Below are 17129 nucleotides of genomic sequence, written 5' to 3' on the forward strand. Positions count from 1 at the left end.
CTGCACTTCTAGGCGGTTTATGCTAGCCTCAGTGGCTCACTGTGACCCTCCACGTAGCCCTTCTCTCTCTAGGGCCAGGGTTACAGTCTACTGAGCCCTTTTCATCATAGGCCTGCAAGAAGGTTGGTGAGAGAACTCCCACAGTCTCTGTTCAGCCTCCTGTCCTGACAGGGGCCTGACTTCCCCTCCCAGGAGATGTTCTTGTAGTGGTGGGTTGAGGGGAACCCAGGCCCGCTCTCTACTCTGGGTTCCGGTCCAGGGACCCTAACGGTAGCAGTTGTTGGCAGCCAACCTTTCACTGCCAGAGTTGCTATATTTCCCTGAGCCACTTCCCCACAGCTTTCCTGCTTCTCCCTTCTTCACCCTTACCTTAGGGCTCCTTTAATGATGGTCTGAGGGCATCTTCAGTAACCAGTCCTTCAGCCGCACTTCCTTGCCTCTGGCTCCCCTCTGTCTGACTGGAGTGAGCCCTTTTTATAGTATCAGCAGGGCCTTAATTAGAATCAGGTGGTCATATTAACTGAATGGCCTCACTTGACTCTTTGCAGGTTAATTAGAGTCAGGTGTTCTCATTAGCCTGGAGCAGCCCCTGCTCTGGTCAGTCAGGGAACAGAAAACTGTTATTCCAGTGGCCAGTATATCTGCCTTCTGCTATTCTGCTGTACCCAACTGGCCTGGGTCTATCACACATGTTATATCAGGGTAGAGGTGTGTCTAGAAGTGCATTGTTTTCTCTTTGCCATTTGTTTTTCTCAAGTAAAATAAACTTCAGTCACCCAATCAGGAAGAAGACATAATAGCATGTGACTGGTCACATGAAATAAATAACAAATAAATAGACTGAAAATGTATAAACAGGTAACATACACAGAAATTAAGATCATGAGAGGTACTCAGATGCTTTGGTGATGTGGGCCACATTGTATCTGGGTAGATAGTTGGACCTGGATATGTCATCGTTAGAGCAGGTGAATATTTTTCCAATGGAACAGTTTTCCATCAGAAAATACTGATTTGACTAAATCAAAATGTTTCATGAGAATGTGTTGATTAACATTTTCGACAAGAGATTATCAAAACATTTCATTTTGAGAACTTTGAAATGTTTTGTTTTGATTTTATCATGTTGACTTATGTGCTGTGTTAATAGTATTATATCATACCATACTGTAGGTCATAGTGAAATGATAGAGTCAAAATTAAACATCTCAAAATATTTAATTTTGCAAAAATTTCCAAGAATTTTTGACTTTTTAGCCCATTTCAGGACAAATCCAAATTCAAAATCACAGAATTTCCTGCAGAAACAGAAATTCCATGTATTCAGTCAGCTCTAGTCGCAATTCACAATGAATATTAGGAACAGGACCTAGGCACTCAGGTATTACAGTGATGAGTGCGGCATAAGAACATATATAGACTGGAATAAGTATTATTCAACCACCTTTACTCTGGATGCAAAACCCATTAGCGCTCTTTGAAGTAACTAGCATCTCTCCAGGTGTGGTCTGAGGGTCAGCTGTGCGCAAGAGATCCCCTAGACCACGGGTTCTTAATCCATAGCCCAATCAGGACACAGCTGTGGCCCATGTGACATCCTCAGGGCCGTACAGGTAGTATATATATTGTGCAGATGCAGACCACAATGGTAAATAGGTTGAGGACCACTGCCCTAGACAATACTGTCTGCTCACAGGTACCATATTCTGCTTTCGTATGTTAATTCCCACTGCTCATCTCCAGCATGGCACCATCTCTTCCCCTCTCACACCTGATCATTAGAAAAAAAACAACAAAGGAACAGGAAAAGCCAGTTGACTCATAAAGTGACATTTATTTTCAGTGGCCACCTAATGTATTGGCGGAAACTGAATGCCTTGAGGGAGATGGGTCTTTAGCTACAGGTCTAACAAAAAGGTACTGGCAACCAGGGCCGGCTTTAGCAATTGTGGGGCCCGATTCATGGGGCTTGTACTCCCCGGGCGTGCCACCGAATCCGCGTTACCAGCGGACCTCCCACAGGTGCACCACTGAAAACCACCTGACTGCTGTGCTTGGGGTGGCAAAATACACAGAGCCGCCCCTGGCGGCAGCAGTGTCCTCTTCATAGCTTAGCCCTCCAGCCAAGTCACATTAAAATCCTTCCTGCTTCCAGAGTATCAAAAGCCATTTGAGGCAAGCAGTCCCAAGTGGTCTGCTCCCCACTGCCTGGTCTGCACCACTCCCCCAGTGGCTGCTGGGGAAACCGGGCCCACCCTCTACACCAGGTTCCAGTCCAGGGACCCTCAACCCAGCAGCTCTGGGCTTTTACTCTCCCTGCCCTTCCTGCTTTAGTCTGGAGAAAGAGCTCCAGCTTTAGTCTCTCCATGCTTAGTCTGGAGAGACCCTGAAGCAACAACCCATGACAAACAGGGCTTCAGGCAACAACTAAAGCAGACGCTCCCTGCTGCGGAGTCCCACTGCACTGGCTGGAACAAAAGCTAAGCAATGCAAGGTCATTCGCCTGCCCCTCTCTCTGCTCAGCGAGACTCAGAATAAACAAGCTGCTCACCTGGCGCGGAGAGAACTGGACAAGCTGTGCTCCAACACCAGTGGGAGCGAGCGAGCAACGCCACTATCAATGGTACCGATCTGGTCCCCCACCAGCCCCAGGATCTGGGCACGTCCCAGTCTTTATCCTCACAGCACCACTGTCCCCGGGGGGCAAGGAGAGGCACAGTGAATTGCTCAAGTTCACACAAGGAGAGCAGGGAAGTGAACCGAGGTATCCTGCTCCCAGGCTGGCAGCCTAACCACCGCAGCCCGGTCTCATCTAACCCAACACAGCCTGTCACCAGACCCAGAAGCTCAGACCCGGGGCCCTGTAATTTTGGGTACCCTCTGGAGCTGGACTGAGCACCACCAGCTCCCATTGACATTAGTGGAAGTTATGGATGCTGTGCACCTCTGAAATTTTGATCAATCGGCTCTCTGTGGCTCAGTGTCCCCATCTAGAAAATGGGGCTAATACACATCCCTATCTGAGACAAGAGCTTTGATCTTTGCACTAACTCACCAATTTCATAGAAATATACATTTTTATGCACACACATGCCCCCTGCCTCATGCTTATATAGGATCAATACCAATATCTTAGGCTCCCACCCCCTGGCTCTGCAGCTACAAATAATTAGCAGACATTACTGGCAGTGCAGTGTTGCCATTCACCCGGCACAAACAGGGAAGCAAGCAAAGAGAGCCAGATCGCTTTCCGATTCCAGCAGAAGCAAAGGACGAGAGTGCCAAGTGATCATTGCCAGATGGGAAAAGCACTGAACCACCATTTTATTCTTACGTTACTCAGGGGAGTGGGCTGCATTACGGACAACGCAGTTAACTCCCCTTGCCGAAAGCTATTCTGATGAAATCTCTTTGGAAGGCTGGGAGACGGAGCTAAAGCTGAGGTGGTTGTGGTACGTGAGCTCCTCCTGGCACAATGATTGCTCAGTAACTGAAACATTCGAGACCAGCTTAGCCCAAGGAGACTGGGCTGTATATAAATGTACCAAGTCATCGTAGAGTGGCCTTCCGTGAAAAGAGCAGAGGCCATTCCTGCAGGTTACTTGGGTCCTGTTCATTGCCATGCATGCAGGAGACCCCATCATGGAGAAAGACCCCCCTGTGCAAGGTGCTGTACAAGCCCCAGAACAAAAAGACAGTCCCTGCCCAAAGACCTTGCAAGCTAAGTATAAGACAAAAGCCAGTAGGTGGATGCAACTGGAGCACAAGGAAACAAGCAAGGAAAGGACCCACAGAGAATCTCCACCCTGGGGCTGCTTTGCAGGAAGCTGCAGAACCGGGCGTGCCCTTTGCTGCTTGTAGGAGTGGGCTACGCGCTTTGTCACTGGGCACTTGGCCCCTGAGATTTTATTTTAATTTAGCAAATTGACAGTGAGAAAATCTATTTTTACACGCCAGAGAGGGACTGGTGCAGTGCCTGCTGCACCCTCATGGCTATTCCTTTCCTTGCAGTATGATCACCTGGACTCTGACTGGCTGGGCATGCCCCCTCTGCCTTCTCCCCGCTGCCTCTTTGGCCTGGGAGAGGCAGAAAACTCCATTTTCGTGGTAGGAGGGAAAGAACTGAAAGAAGGAGAACAGACCTTGGACTCCGTCATGTGCTACGACCGACTGTAAGTGCCTGGGATGCAAAGCAGCTGGGCTGGGGTGTAAGAATGAATCAATCTGTACAGGGACCTAAAAATTGAAGTAACATCTAGAGACAGTCTCTGAACGCTAGATCCAGTCACCCCAGCAACTGACATTGTCCCAAATCCAAATCCCTCCCTTGTGGTTCTGATCCATCTCTGGTACCATCTGTTGGGTGTGTTGCAACTGAAACCTCCAAGGAAAAGGGGATTGAGGCCATTAAGGGGCAGCCACTCAACACTCATTGTATCAAGGGCCAGACTATGACTTTGGCTATGCTCACACAGGAACTACCCGGAGATCTCAGAAGGCAGGATATGGCCCTTAATGTTTTGGGTGCCGGGGCAGTCTCATAGGTGTGTAACAGCCCTAAGAGGACACCTGTCAGCAAACAAGCCCCTGGTCATGGGCAACAAAACTGGGCTCTGGTCACAACCGCAGTTTATGCTGCCGATAAAGGGATTTAGAGTCTCTCAAACCCAGACCACTCAAAGGTCCAGATCCTCCAAGGTTTTGTGGAGGATACTCAGAGGATCAGGCCCACTGAGAATTCATTGGCCTCTTTTTACCACCAAACTTGAAACGACCCTTTTTCTGGAGGATTGCAGCCCCTGCCCCCAATACACCCCATAGTGTGCTCTCCTGTGCCACCCAGCTGTTGGGCATCATATGCTCAGAAGCATGAACATCAGTGGCCCTTGCAATCTCAATCCCAGCGAGCGGAGCTGTGGACAAGAATAAGTGTTGCAAGTGACTGCGCAGGGTCTCAGGTGTTATGGCACTGTGCACTGATCTGGCACCAAAGAGACCAGCCTGATTTCCCTCCCCTCTGGCAGAGAGACCAGAAAGGGAGAGCCAAATTCTCCTTCATCTCTGGGAGGGGAGAAGGTGGTGTCATACCACTCATTTCCCTGTAAAGCTAGTTGCCTCATTACTATCATGCGGCAGTGAATTCCCAGGGTTAATTATACATTGCGTAAAGTATTTCCCTCTCTCTGCTTCGAGGTATTTGCATTCCAGTTAGTCATGCTGCACGGTTTGAAAAATTAAAGCGTATGCCTACTCCTCCGGCTCTTATATTTTCCATAATCCAGTCATCTGGTGCAACCCATTATGGACTCAGCTGTTAATGAGCAAGAAGCAATGAGTCATCTGTAAAGATGGAAGTTCACCCGCTTCTATCCAAGACTAGGATAGCACATAAAAGATTTGGTCTTGGTCAAACAAGAATTATTTGTGGGAAGTTCTATGGCCTGTATTATACAGGAGATCAGACCAGATGATTGCAATGGCCCCTTTGGGCTTTCTCCTTTGTGAATCATAACATCTCCATTCCCATTACCTAACTTTAATCTACTTTGCAGAAAGCCACATGTCCCATGTTCTTCTCTGGAAAAAAACATCAAACTGTCTTTTCCCATTAATCTAGCAGACACCCCTGGAAGTACAGGAGCTGTTGGGCTTCCCCATAGTGGTTAAGACTAATCTTAGCATATGCTTTGTATTAGGCACTACGAAATGCCTGAAGTATTAAATCTCACTGAAAGGCAAACAGAAATGCGAAACAATCCTTCCCAGCCTGCCTGGTATAAGCTGGAATAGCTAGTGAGCTGGAGTCTTTTGCTCAGTTTATATTTAGACATGTCTGCACTGTTTTATTTAGGCACACCTGTTTCATAGGCAGAGATTTCAAACCAATTCCCATTCCCATCAACCACAGTGTTTATCTGAGCCTTAAAACTCTCTTGGGGAGGGGGCTGTCTTTGCTAAGTGGCCTGAAGTGCATGTAGCTGAAAAAGTCGATTACCAGGGAGAGCTTTCAGATCCTCTTCTATGCAACTGAGTTTCAAAGTGACCAGCACAATAATCATACACGTTCTCACTTTATTGACAACTGAAATTTCAGCAAACAGTCTTATCTATTGATAGATGGATTATTCCTGCTTGAATTAGGGGTTAGACTTGGTAGATCTAAGGCCAATTCAATCCAGAACTTTTCGGTTTCTATGGAAGTGCCTTCCACTGGTCTTCAGTCTGTGGAAAGAGAAATCTGTCGGGGTGTGAGAGGGGCTGTTTGGAGTGGTGTGTGCAGTGTTTGGATAGCATGGTAGAGTGGCTACAGGATGGAGTCAAGAGATCTCCATTCTAATCAGGGCTCTGACTGTGATCTGCTCTGGAAATGCAGGCAAGACACTTAGGTCCAGATTTTCAGATGCGGCCTCGAATTTTAGGTGCCACCATATTTGGATGCTCAACGTTAGAAAATGAGAGCCTGATTTTAAGAGGTGCCGAACACTCAACACCCCAGCTGAGTGTCACACTCAGTTACCCCCAAATTAGTGATAACTTCTGAAAATGTGACCGTTAACCTCTCTGTATATGGGCGCCTCCCCCTCTGTAAAGCCAGGATAATGCAGGAATAGCTACCGTACAGCGGTCTCAATCAATGAATGTTTGTAAAGTGTTTGAGATCCTGGGATAGAAGGTGCTGTATAAACATGAAGCCAAATACAACAAGTTAAGCAGCCGAGAGGATGCTACAGAAAAGAACAGGCCTTATAACAAGTATCCCATATGTAGCTTCTTTTTCTTAGTGGTCAACTATGAATTTGTTAATGAGTTTTTAGACTCCATGCACTTTGGGCAGGAAGTGCATCCATCCACCTATGGGGTTGGAAAGCACCTAGTGCCTTCTGGATGCTCCCCCCAGCTAAACAATATAATACCCTTGTTTTCCGTAATCCTTATACAGGTCATTTAAGTGGGGTGAGTCGGATCCGCTCCCCTATGCGGTCTATGGTCATGCTGTGGTATCAGACAAGGATCTAATCTACGTCATAGGAGGCAAGAGAAGTGACAAGTAAGTGAAAGAACAAGGGATATAAAAGGTGTGGGAGGGGCAAAATATCGCTGATGGCACATGAGCTGGGCTGTTTCCACATCCTAGGTCATGTCTAGAAGAAGGAAGTCACAGAGGAAGATCTGTTGGGTACATAAGTAGCGTACTAGGGTAACCAGCAGATGAAGGAGCGGAGGGGAACAGATGGATCAAATTGGGCTGGGGGGGCTAAGACATGGAACCTTTCACTTCCAGGCCTCTGGTCTGAGTCCAGTCTTGATTGTGTCACTAAAGTTTCTCTCAGGGCCCTTGGGCCCTCTGTCTAACTCCATTGAGATCAATGGGAGATCTGCACAAGGATCAGGGACAATATAAGGCCACAATGCAGAGAGGACATCATCCTCCTTCCCCATATAAACAATCATAACGAATAGCAGGAGAAGACAGAAGAGACATGAGAATCCCCTTAGCAGGGAAGCTGCCTGGCATCAAACCAAGGATCCCTGCCCAGAAGAAGGCTAGTCTGGCACAGCAAGGCCCAGCTGTCGCAGCCTCAGCAGTAGTAAACAACCTCACGAAACACTCTATCAGGCCCAGTTGCCGTTTATTATCTGCAGGGAACAAGGCCTCAGCATAACCTGCTGCCTTAAATGAAAATTCCAGCCATTGTAAAACAGCAAAAATAAATATTGACAAAATAAGCCCAGCCTAACACAGCAAAGATAGGCCCTGCGCCAAAGAGATTACAGTCTAGAAGGAGGGTATATACATAGCCAGATACCTCCTACATTGTAAGATCTTTGGGGCCGGGACTCTTTTTATTAATTTCTGGTATAGCATCAAATTTCATCATCAGTACTTAACAAATAAGGCCTGCTACCGGGTGCATGCATGTAGATCCCTGATTTGCATATAGCTAGACAGACACATAGCTAGCAGCGGTGGGTTTGGGCCCTTTGAGGTGTCACCTGGGGTGCCACTAAGTCAGCCTATTCTGCCAGCTGAGGTCCCCTTTATCTGGGCAAGGCTCACAAGCCTCTTCCAGCCAAGCACACAGGGCCACGCCCAGCTGCACAGAGACAGAGATCTGCTCTGGAAAGATTCAGCCTTAGGGGCTCACCCCAACATTCTGGTGCCCTCTCCCTTTAAGGGGCACAAACGCAATGGTTTTATGAAATTTTTCCCCTCCCTCAATGTGGAGGGAGAGATGCACAACTTCTTGCCCCCCCGCCCAGTTAAAAATTACATAAACTGGATTATAAACAAGAAATAAGTGTATTAACTACAAAAGGTGAATTTTAAAGGATTAGAAGAGATAACAGACAGAACAAAGCAGATTACTGAGCAAATAAACCAAAGCACTCAAGCTAAGCTCAATATACTTAAGACACAGGTTATAAAATGTAATTTCTTACCCTAAATGTTATTTTAGGCAGGTTGCAAAGTTTCTGTGGTTCAGAGTTCCAGTTCTATTTCTTTTCAGACTGGATCCATGTCTCAGTCTGGAATCCCCACTTCTCTTCCCTTCAAGTGTCTTTTTCAGTCTTTCTTCCTGGGCAGATAGGCCCTGGAGAGGAGGCCATTTACCTTCCTCCCCACCCTTAAATAGGATTTACATAAGACGGGAATCTTTTTTTCCCCAAAATTGACCCCCCCCTTCCTTTCCAGTGGAAAGTTACAAGAAGTCCCAGGTAATGTTTAGTATCAGGTGACAAGACCACCTGACTCTGTAGAATCACAGCATCCATGAGTCAGTGCAGTATGGAGCGTCCGCAGGAAGGCCAAGCCTTTTCACAATCCATTGTCCTCTCTGATGCCCATCAGCCCTGTCTGGCTTTTCCATGGTTGTACCTGAAGTGTTGGCAGTGGGCATCACCCAAAGTAGCATAGTTGAAATACAGACACAGTCAATATTCCTAATTTCAGATACAGAAATGATACAGGCATACAAATTGGATAATCCCATTCAGTAAATTATAACCTTTCTAATGATATCTTGCAAGAGCCATCTTGCATAAACTACATCTCAGTTATGTCATATTCAGATCATAAGCATATTTTCATAAAGAATATGGAGTGAAATGTCACATACACAACACCACAATCAGTGCAGAGGCGCTGAGCCCATGGTGTTCCGGGGCTGGAGCACCATGAGGAAAAACTAGTGGGTGCTCTGCACCCACCAGAGCCAAGCTCCACCCTCCTCGCCTCCCCACTTGAGTGCCCCACTCCTCCCCGTCCCTCTCAGCGCTTCCCACCCCCTTGCTGCCTAACAGCTGTTTGGCGGCGCTTAGGACTTTCCTGGAGGGAGGGAGAGGAGTGGGGAAGTGGCAAGTTCAGGGGAGGAGGCGGGGCAGATGCAGGGCCTTGGGAGAAGGGGGTGGAATGGGGGCAGGGTGAGGGCAGTGCAGGGGCAGGAAGAGGTGTTGCGCGGGTGGGCAGAGGGGAAGTTGGAGCCTATGCCAGGGTGCTCATGGTCAATAGCCTGTACACAAGAAAGGTGCCTGTTGTACAAAGGAAAGACATCTATTGATGTGGGCTCAACAGTAAAATGCACTGGCCCCACATTCAAGTGTAACAGCAGAGTCTGTAAATTACAATCAGTTACCGACCTAGATCGATACTCCAGAATCCCTCGGCACAATGGAATGGTTCCATGTAATAATTCAGTGACGTTGCTTTTCCCTCTTGCCCTTTTTCAGGAAGTGCCTGAACAAGATGTGCGTCTACAACCCAAAGAAGTTTGAGTGGAAGGAGCTGGTTCCCATGAAAACCGCCCGTTCGCTGTTCGGAGCAACCGTACACAATAGCAAGATCTATGTGGCAACTGGGGTGACCGACTCTGGCTTGACTGACTCGGTGGAAGTGTATGACATTGCAGCTAACAAGTATGTACCATGGCTCATCCTTGGGTTGAAAATGTTGTAGCAGATGTGGCCCAACCTGTAGCTCCGGAGCCATATGCAGCTCTTCAGAGGTTAATATACGGCTCCTTGCATAGGCGCCAACTCCGGGGCTGGAGCTACAGGCGCCAACTTTCCAATGTGCCGGGGAGTGCTCACTGCTCAACCCCTGGCCCCAGGCTCCAGCCCCCACTCCACTCCTTCCCCCAAGGCCCCTGCCCCTGAGTCTGCCGCGCCCTTGCTCCTCCTCCTCCCCCTGGCACCTCTGAGCCTCCTGCACACCCCAAAACTGCTGATCCCGGAGGGCGAGAGGCTCAGGGATGGAGGGTTATGCGCCGATCAGCGGTGCTGCTCGTGGGTGGGAGACACTGGGGGGGTGGGATTTGATGGTGGGCTGCTGACGTATTAATGTGTGTCTTTGGCAATGCACATTGGTAAATTCTAGCTCCTTCTCAAGCTCGGGTTGGCCACCTCCGTGCTATAGGGAGCAGCTGCAGGAGTGTATGAAACAACCTGCCCCCAATCAGCCAATGATTTGGAGCGGTCTTGGCTCCATTTATCCAGCTCCCTGTGCAACTGATGCACCTCTTCATCTGGTGTTAATTATTGCCAATTGCCAGGGGCATTTGTCTAGCACCAGGGGCTTGCTGCAGTATCAATAGCTTGAATGCACAGAGAGCCTGGATAGTGGGATCACTCAACCAGGACAGAGGCAGAAGGTCTGAGCTGTTGCATCCCCAGACACTGGGGTGGGGTAGCCTCCCTGTCCAGATATCCGGATATATTGCAACTTCCAGGGGTGACTCTCACTTCTCAGCCGGGCGAGGGTGTGAACGAAACTCACCTGGGAGGGGAGATTTCTGACTACTTCCTGCTCACTAATAGCTCAATCCCCACGGGCTTCAATGGGCTTGAAATCAACCCCTGAGAGCGCACCGGGCACAGGCCATGTAGCTGTAGGAACTTGAAAGGGAAGGAATCCTCCCAAGGGCCCCTCCATTGTTCTGTGTAGTCTTAGATCCACTCCGTTGCCCTACCCCAAAAACCCCTGGTGAGTCTGGCGCTCTGTAGTATGCAAGGGGGTACAAACTCTCCCCTCTCCCCTCCTACACACACTCAGCAGAAGCCCACCAGTCACGTTGTGTAATGCATGATTGGTAAGCTCAGATGCCCCAGTGAGGAGTGCAGTATAAGAACCTACACAGATAAGAATAGGATAGATTGTTTCTGGTGTATCCAGGGTCTTCTGCTTCTTCCGAGGGGAGTTGTGGGTGCTCAGCATTCCTGAAAATCAGGCTGTGGATGTCTGAAATCGGACACCCCAAACTGGAGGCTGCTTTTGAAAAAACTAGCCCCAAGCAACTTGCCTGAGGGCCACACAAGCCGGCGAGTCACACTACTGGGATTAGCACTCAGAACGCACCAGATTCCAGGCCCACAGCCATGCTGAGACAGCTGCACTGATAGAGGCCGCCCAGAACACCTTGCTAACAAGTCTAACCTTTCTGCCCGGCAGGTGGGAGCCCTTCACTGAATTCCCCCAGGAGCGCAGCTCCGTCAGCCTGGTGAGTCTGGCTGGCAGTCTGTATTTACTTGGTGGATTTGCCACAGTGGAGACGGAGTCAGGAGAACTGGTGCCAACCGAGCTCAATGACGTTTGGAGGTAAGAGACATCGCCACTGTGAGCGAAGGGCATGGCTGGGGGCTGAGTTCTTCTGGTGTTTTAACCAGAGTTGGTTTAAAATCTATTCTCTTGCCTTGTTTTTATTGCTGATCGCTCACTTCTCTCCCGCGACTTTAAAAAGATTTAAAAAATGAAGAGGGGACAGAAACGAGGGCCACAGAAATGATTCAGAGGCTGGCGAGAATGCCTGACAGTGAGCGATTTAAGGAGCTCAGTCGGCTTAGCTTATAGAAAAGACGACTCAGAAATGACAATCAGTGTATCACCTTCATGGGGAGAAAACACCACATCCTGAAGAGCTCTTTAACTGAGCAGAGAAAGACAGATTAAGAGCCAATGGCTGGAAGTTAAAGCCAGACAAATTCAAACTGGAAATAAGGCACCATTTTTTGTTTTTAATAGTGAGGGTGATTAACCACTAGAACAAACTAGCGAGGGAAGTGCTGGATTCTCCATCTCTTGATGTCTTCATATAAAGACTGGGTGCATTTCTGGAAGATATGCTTTAGCCAAACACGGCTTATTGGGCTCAAAACTGGGGTAACTGGGTGAAAGTGTACAGCCTGTGTTATACAGGGGGTTAGACTAGCTGATCATAAAGGTCTCTTCTGGTCTCGAAGTCTGTGAAACTGGAAACTTTAAATCACCCTTTAACCAAGGCCTTGTCTGCACTAGAGAAATGTTGCTTTGAACCAAGACAAAATATGAGACCACTCCCCAAAAAGGTTGACTGTCAAAACCTAACAAACTTGGGAGGAGAGGGATCTATGGGATGAGATCCTCAGCTGTGTAAATTCCCTGAGCTCCACTAACTTCATTTGAGCTATGGCATTTTACACCAGCTGAAGATCTGTCTCTATCACTTCTCTGGCATGGGATCATATCAAAGCTAGGTGGGTATTTACCAAGTGATGGGGGTTGTTTAAGTCTTGGGCGCCTCAGTCCAGTCCCCAGTGGAAAAATACCTACTTCCTCAAGACCTCTCTAACTGGTACCCTTGTCAGCAGTTTCAGCAGAGAGACCACTGCCATTCAGTCCTTTGGAAGTGACCTATCCCTCCCTACTAAATGTGCCCCATCAGGGGCAGGGTGGCAGGTATACTGGCAGGGTATCATAAGGAAATTTTCTAGCTGATGTCTGTACTGTAGCAATTCTGTGGAGTGGACTTAAGCCTCAGTCTGGCATTTTTCATCAACTCTAAGAGCTAAATTCAAAGTCTGTTGACTTCAATGGACTTTAGATAAGGCCTAAGTCTATATTCAAATGACAGAAATTGACCAAACAAGCCCTACCTACCAATCTTGGTAGCTGTCATGATATGTGGAATCATAGTCCTTAAACAAGAGGCTTGTATTAAAGAAAACAAACCAGAGCTACTGACACAATCAAACAGCTCTCCACACAGCTTGAGTTCCACTTCTGTCTCTCTTGTTTACCAGACACTGCACCCTATCTGATCTCTACACACAGAGACATCTAGTGGCTGAATAACATACTGCAAGTAAACACATCACTAAAGCAGCACTGAGTCTGACTATTTGTCATAGCCAGAGCTGGGTTAGGGAACACAGTTGATGAGAATAGAGTTCTTTGCTGATCGTAATATTTTGTCTCCCTCCCTTCAGGTATGACGAAGAGGGGAAGAAGTGGGAAGGTGTCCTCAGAGAGATCCAGTATGCCTCAGGCGCCACCTTCCTTCCTGTGCGCATGAATGTTTTACGTTTAACAAAGATGTAAATGACACAATGATTTATGTTGTTCCTGAGTGTTTCTAAGTTAACATTTATTGATATAAATGGGGTGGGGAGGGACTGTATTGGTTAAGCCAGAGAAACATATCTGTGATTTGTTGCCATTTTATTTCACCCAGCAGAGGAAGGGGAAGGGAAAGAATTTGAATGGATCCTTACAGGAGCTTACAAGCTAAAGCACTACTTAGAACCCAGATCTGGAGACCACAAGTCGCTGTGGTGGCCTGAGCACTGGACTCATTCTATCTCTAGGAACAGATTTGATTCCCTCTTCCTGGCCAGGAGAGGAACAGTAACCACATTTTTCCTTCAGGGCAGAATCCTCTGTTTTCCAGGAATTCACATCCTCCCCTTCCCCATTTTCTCCCTCCATCCAACAAGGCCATTCATCATCTCAACCACTCTTCTGACTGGGGAAGGCTGAAGGCCGATCTCAAAAGAGTGAAGCAAGCCAGAATGGCACAAGGGTCACCCATGCAAGGGAAAAGGTTCAGAGAAGGGCAACTAAAACGATTAGGGGTTTGGAGAGGGTCCCATATGAGGAGAGTTTAAAGAGGCTGGGACTTTTCAGCTTGGAAAAGAGGAGACTAAGGGAGGATATGATAGAGGTATATAAAATAATGAGTGACGTGGAGAAAGTGAATAAGGAAAAGTTATTTACTTGTTCCCATAATATAAGAACTAGGGGCCACCAAATGAAATTAATGGGCAGCAGGTTTAAACCAAATAAAAGGAAGTTCTTCTTCACACAGCGCACAGTCAACCTGTGGAACTCCTTGCCTGAGGAGGTTGTAAAGGCTAGGACTATAACAGGGTTTAAAAGAGAACTAGATAAATTCATGGAGGTTAAGTCCATTAATGGCTATTAGCCAGGATGGGTAAGGAATGGTGTCCCAAGCCTCTGTTTGTCAGAGGGTGGAGATGGATGGCAGGAGAGAGATCACTTGATCATTACCTGTTAGGTTCACTCCCTGTGGGGCACCTGGCATTGGCCAGTGTTGGTAGGCAGGATACTGGGCTGGATGGACCTTTGGTCTGACCCAGTATGGCCGTTCTTATGTTCTTATGTAATCTCAGACTCAGCTCCTCCTCACACCCGGTAGCCAGCCTTACCACATGGGGGTCAGTTGTCAGCAGGAAAGGAAGGAGCAGATCTGTGCCATAGACATTTGGAGCTGGTCTGAAGCATGTAGCGCTAAGCAAGGTGAGAAGTCTTGGTTATTCTTTTGAGCAGAACTCATGCTAGAAAGAAAAGAGTAAGTGTGGGAGTGGGTAGGGGGATTACGCCTGCTGGAACAGCAAAAAGTGCACTCGAAAGATAAGGCTAGAAGGAGTGAGCTCTGAAGAACAGATACGATCAGACTAGACCATGATGCTAGATGTCTCTGACACACACCCACCCTCGGACTGACCTCCACACCTGCCTTTTGAGTTTTGTTCCCTTGGCTTCATTTAATCTTTACATTCAGGTGCTTTCTGCTCCCTTTGAGCAACTGTTACAGAGGCAGAAGGGGGGAAATGCCTTCTTCATGTCATCAGGCATTAGCTCTGCTTCCCACTACGTAGAGGACCTACACGTCCCTTCATCTTTCTCTGACTCCTAATGTAATTAAAGAATGTCCCTTGCTAGGTGTAACTCATTTTCTATTGTAGCTTTACTGATTTTGTCCTTACCAGCTTGTGCTATTCTTTTGTACTGTTCCTTAGCCATTTATCCATATTTCCACTTTTTGTAGGATTTTTTTTTTTGATGTTCCGGTCATTAAAGACCTCCTGATGGAGTCATCTTGGCTTTTTACTATTCTTCCTGTCTTTCTTTTGCATCAATGGGTAAAAAGTAAAGATAAAGATCTGTAACAAGTTGATATATCTATTTGCTTAAGAGCAGTACTTTGATGCATGCTCCAAAGAGGTGAGGGCTGCAGCATGGGAGAAATCCTCTTTTTGTGCTAGCAGCTGCAGGAGCAGTTGACTTGTCCCTATAGTCCTGGTAATTTTATATCTGTTCAGTTTTATTAATTACCTGGAGTCTGCATCCCCCCACTCCTGCACAATAACAGAACCAACAAGTGCAATGATCGCACACAAAGTTTTGAAATGCTTTGTTGCATCAACTTTCATTTTTCATAGGGTTGTTTTATATTTATGATGTCACGGAAATTTGTAATGTCCTTTCCTTGTTTTTTTCTAAAATCACAGTTTGCAAAATAGATCAGTAAAACTCAAGATCTCAGCAGCTTTTGAATCAGTGGGAGCATCCTACCAATGAAATGTGCATTTTTTAGGCGCCAATAACAATTTTTGATAGAGAGAAACACAACTGTACTTCTAGGGGACACAAAGCTTTGTTGAAGGGAAAGTCTAAGGACTCCTATGTTACCTGACCAGTGTTTTATTTTACAATAAAAAAAATGTGAAAGACACTCTGTGTGTGTGTGTGTGTGTGTGTGTGTGTGTGTGTGTGTGTGTGTGTGTGTGTGTGTGTGTGTGTGTGTGTGTGTGTGTGTGTGTGTGTGTGTGAGAGAGAGAGAGAGAGAGAGAGAGATGACCATTCCATAGCAACTAAACATTAGAATCAAATTGCAGCTGCACTGAACAGGTTTGGAAACTAGTTGTCAGGAGCATAGCTGGCTCCGAGCCTGGGTGCTAGGCAACCCAGCAAACTCAGCTGGTCCCCCTGAGCCTTCTCCAAATGGTCCTGCTTCCTAACTGGGCACAGGAGCCTGCAGCCTGCTACTTGAGTCTGGCAGCTTCAGTGGCTGCTCACCATGTCCCATGCCTGCAGCAGTGCTTGCCCTGCTTCTGCCTCCTCCTCCTGCTCCAGCCCTGTTCCTGCCTTGTCCTCCTGGCCCCCACTTCGGTCTAGTCCTTCCCTTCCTGCTCTGATTCTGACTCAGGCTCTGACCTTTGCCTTTGCTCCTCGCCCCCGACTCTGGCTTCATCCACCAGTCGGTACCTGACTCCTGGATCTACCCTCACTATTTCTCCAAACTACCGCCACCCCTCACCCCAGGGACGGCCCTGCTCCACCCACTAGGTCGGCCGCCTACACCTGGCAGCCTACATTAGTATTACGAAAGTCAGTTCTGTGCATTGGTTATTGTGCTAACAACCCTGACCTTGATTATCTGAGGTCACCCTTCCTCCATGCACGCATTAAAGATAACACATAATCTAGCTAAGCTTTTATACCAACCTAATTCCTAGTATTATATTTATTGTTGGCATCATACGAGCACCTGGATGCCCCTGTGGAGCTTGGGGCACCGCTGGGTTGGTTGATGTACATAGTTAGAGGTAGTCCCTACCCCCCAAAAGTTTGCAATCTAAATAGACAAGACACAGGGCGGGAGGGGGAAAAGGTAGGTGGAGTATCTTGCTCCCAGAACCAGAAGTCAGTGGCTGAGCTGGTGATGGTGTCAGGCACTGCCTCTGACAATCAGGCCCAGTGGTTGGAGCATGGGTCACTGCCAGGTGTAGAGTTGGGCCAAAACCAAGGGTGGACCTGGAATCGAGATCTGAGGACAGGCCAAATCGATACCGAAACCAGGGTCCAGATACGTGCCAAAGGTCAAAAACCAAGGAGAGTCCGAGGGCGTCGGTAGGATCAGGAGGCGGAGGCTGGGCTGTAGCAGGTCAGTGAGGAGCAGAGGCTAGTGCAGGGTCAGGGCAGGGCTCAGGCAGGGCTGGGAGTCTCTGGAGCTTGATGTCCTGCAAGGCAGCAGCAGGACAGTTCCTGGGCAAGTAGTGCCGTTGCTCAGACT

General features: G+C 47.8%; 1 protein-coding gene across 2 annotated transcripts in view; it reads left to right on the forward strand.

Moving 5' to 3' along the window:
- The window catches only part of KLHL40 (kelch like family member 40), a 249731-nt gene that overhangs the window by 4153 nt on the left and 228449 nt on the right, over positions 1 to 17129 (forward strand). The window contains exons 2-6 of one of the 2 annotated variants that reach the window (XR_007772838.1): positions 4012 to 4172; positions 6941 to 7048; positions 9730 to 9915; positions 11447 to 11593; positions 13240 to 14080. Coding sequence is in view for 1 of the 2 variants with exons in the window: in XM_050942602.1 (XP_050798559.1) it covers positions 4012 to 4172; positions 6941 to 7048; positions 9730 to 9915; positions 11447 to 11593; positions 13240 to 13351 (714 nt within the window). In the remaining variant the exon portion in view is untranslated. Of the gene's footprint in view, positions 1 to 4011; positions 4173 to 6940; positions 7049 to 9729; positions 9916 to 11446; positions 11594 to 13239; positions 15787 to 17129 lie in introns of those variants that run through there. The other variant, XM_050942602.1, reaches the window with a different exon arrangement.

The sequence above is a fragment of the Gopherus flavomarginatus genome, chromosome 2 (genome assembly GCF_025201925.1).
Source record: "Gopherus flavomarginatus isolate rGopFla2 chromosome 2, rGopFla2.mat.asm, whole genome shotgun sequence".
Classification (NCBI taxonomy): Eukaryota; Metazoa; Chordata; order Testudines; family Testudinidae; genus Gopherus; species Gopherus flavomarginatus.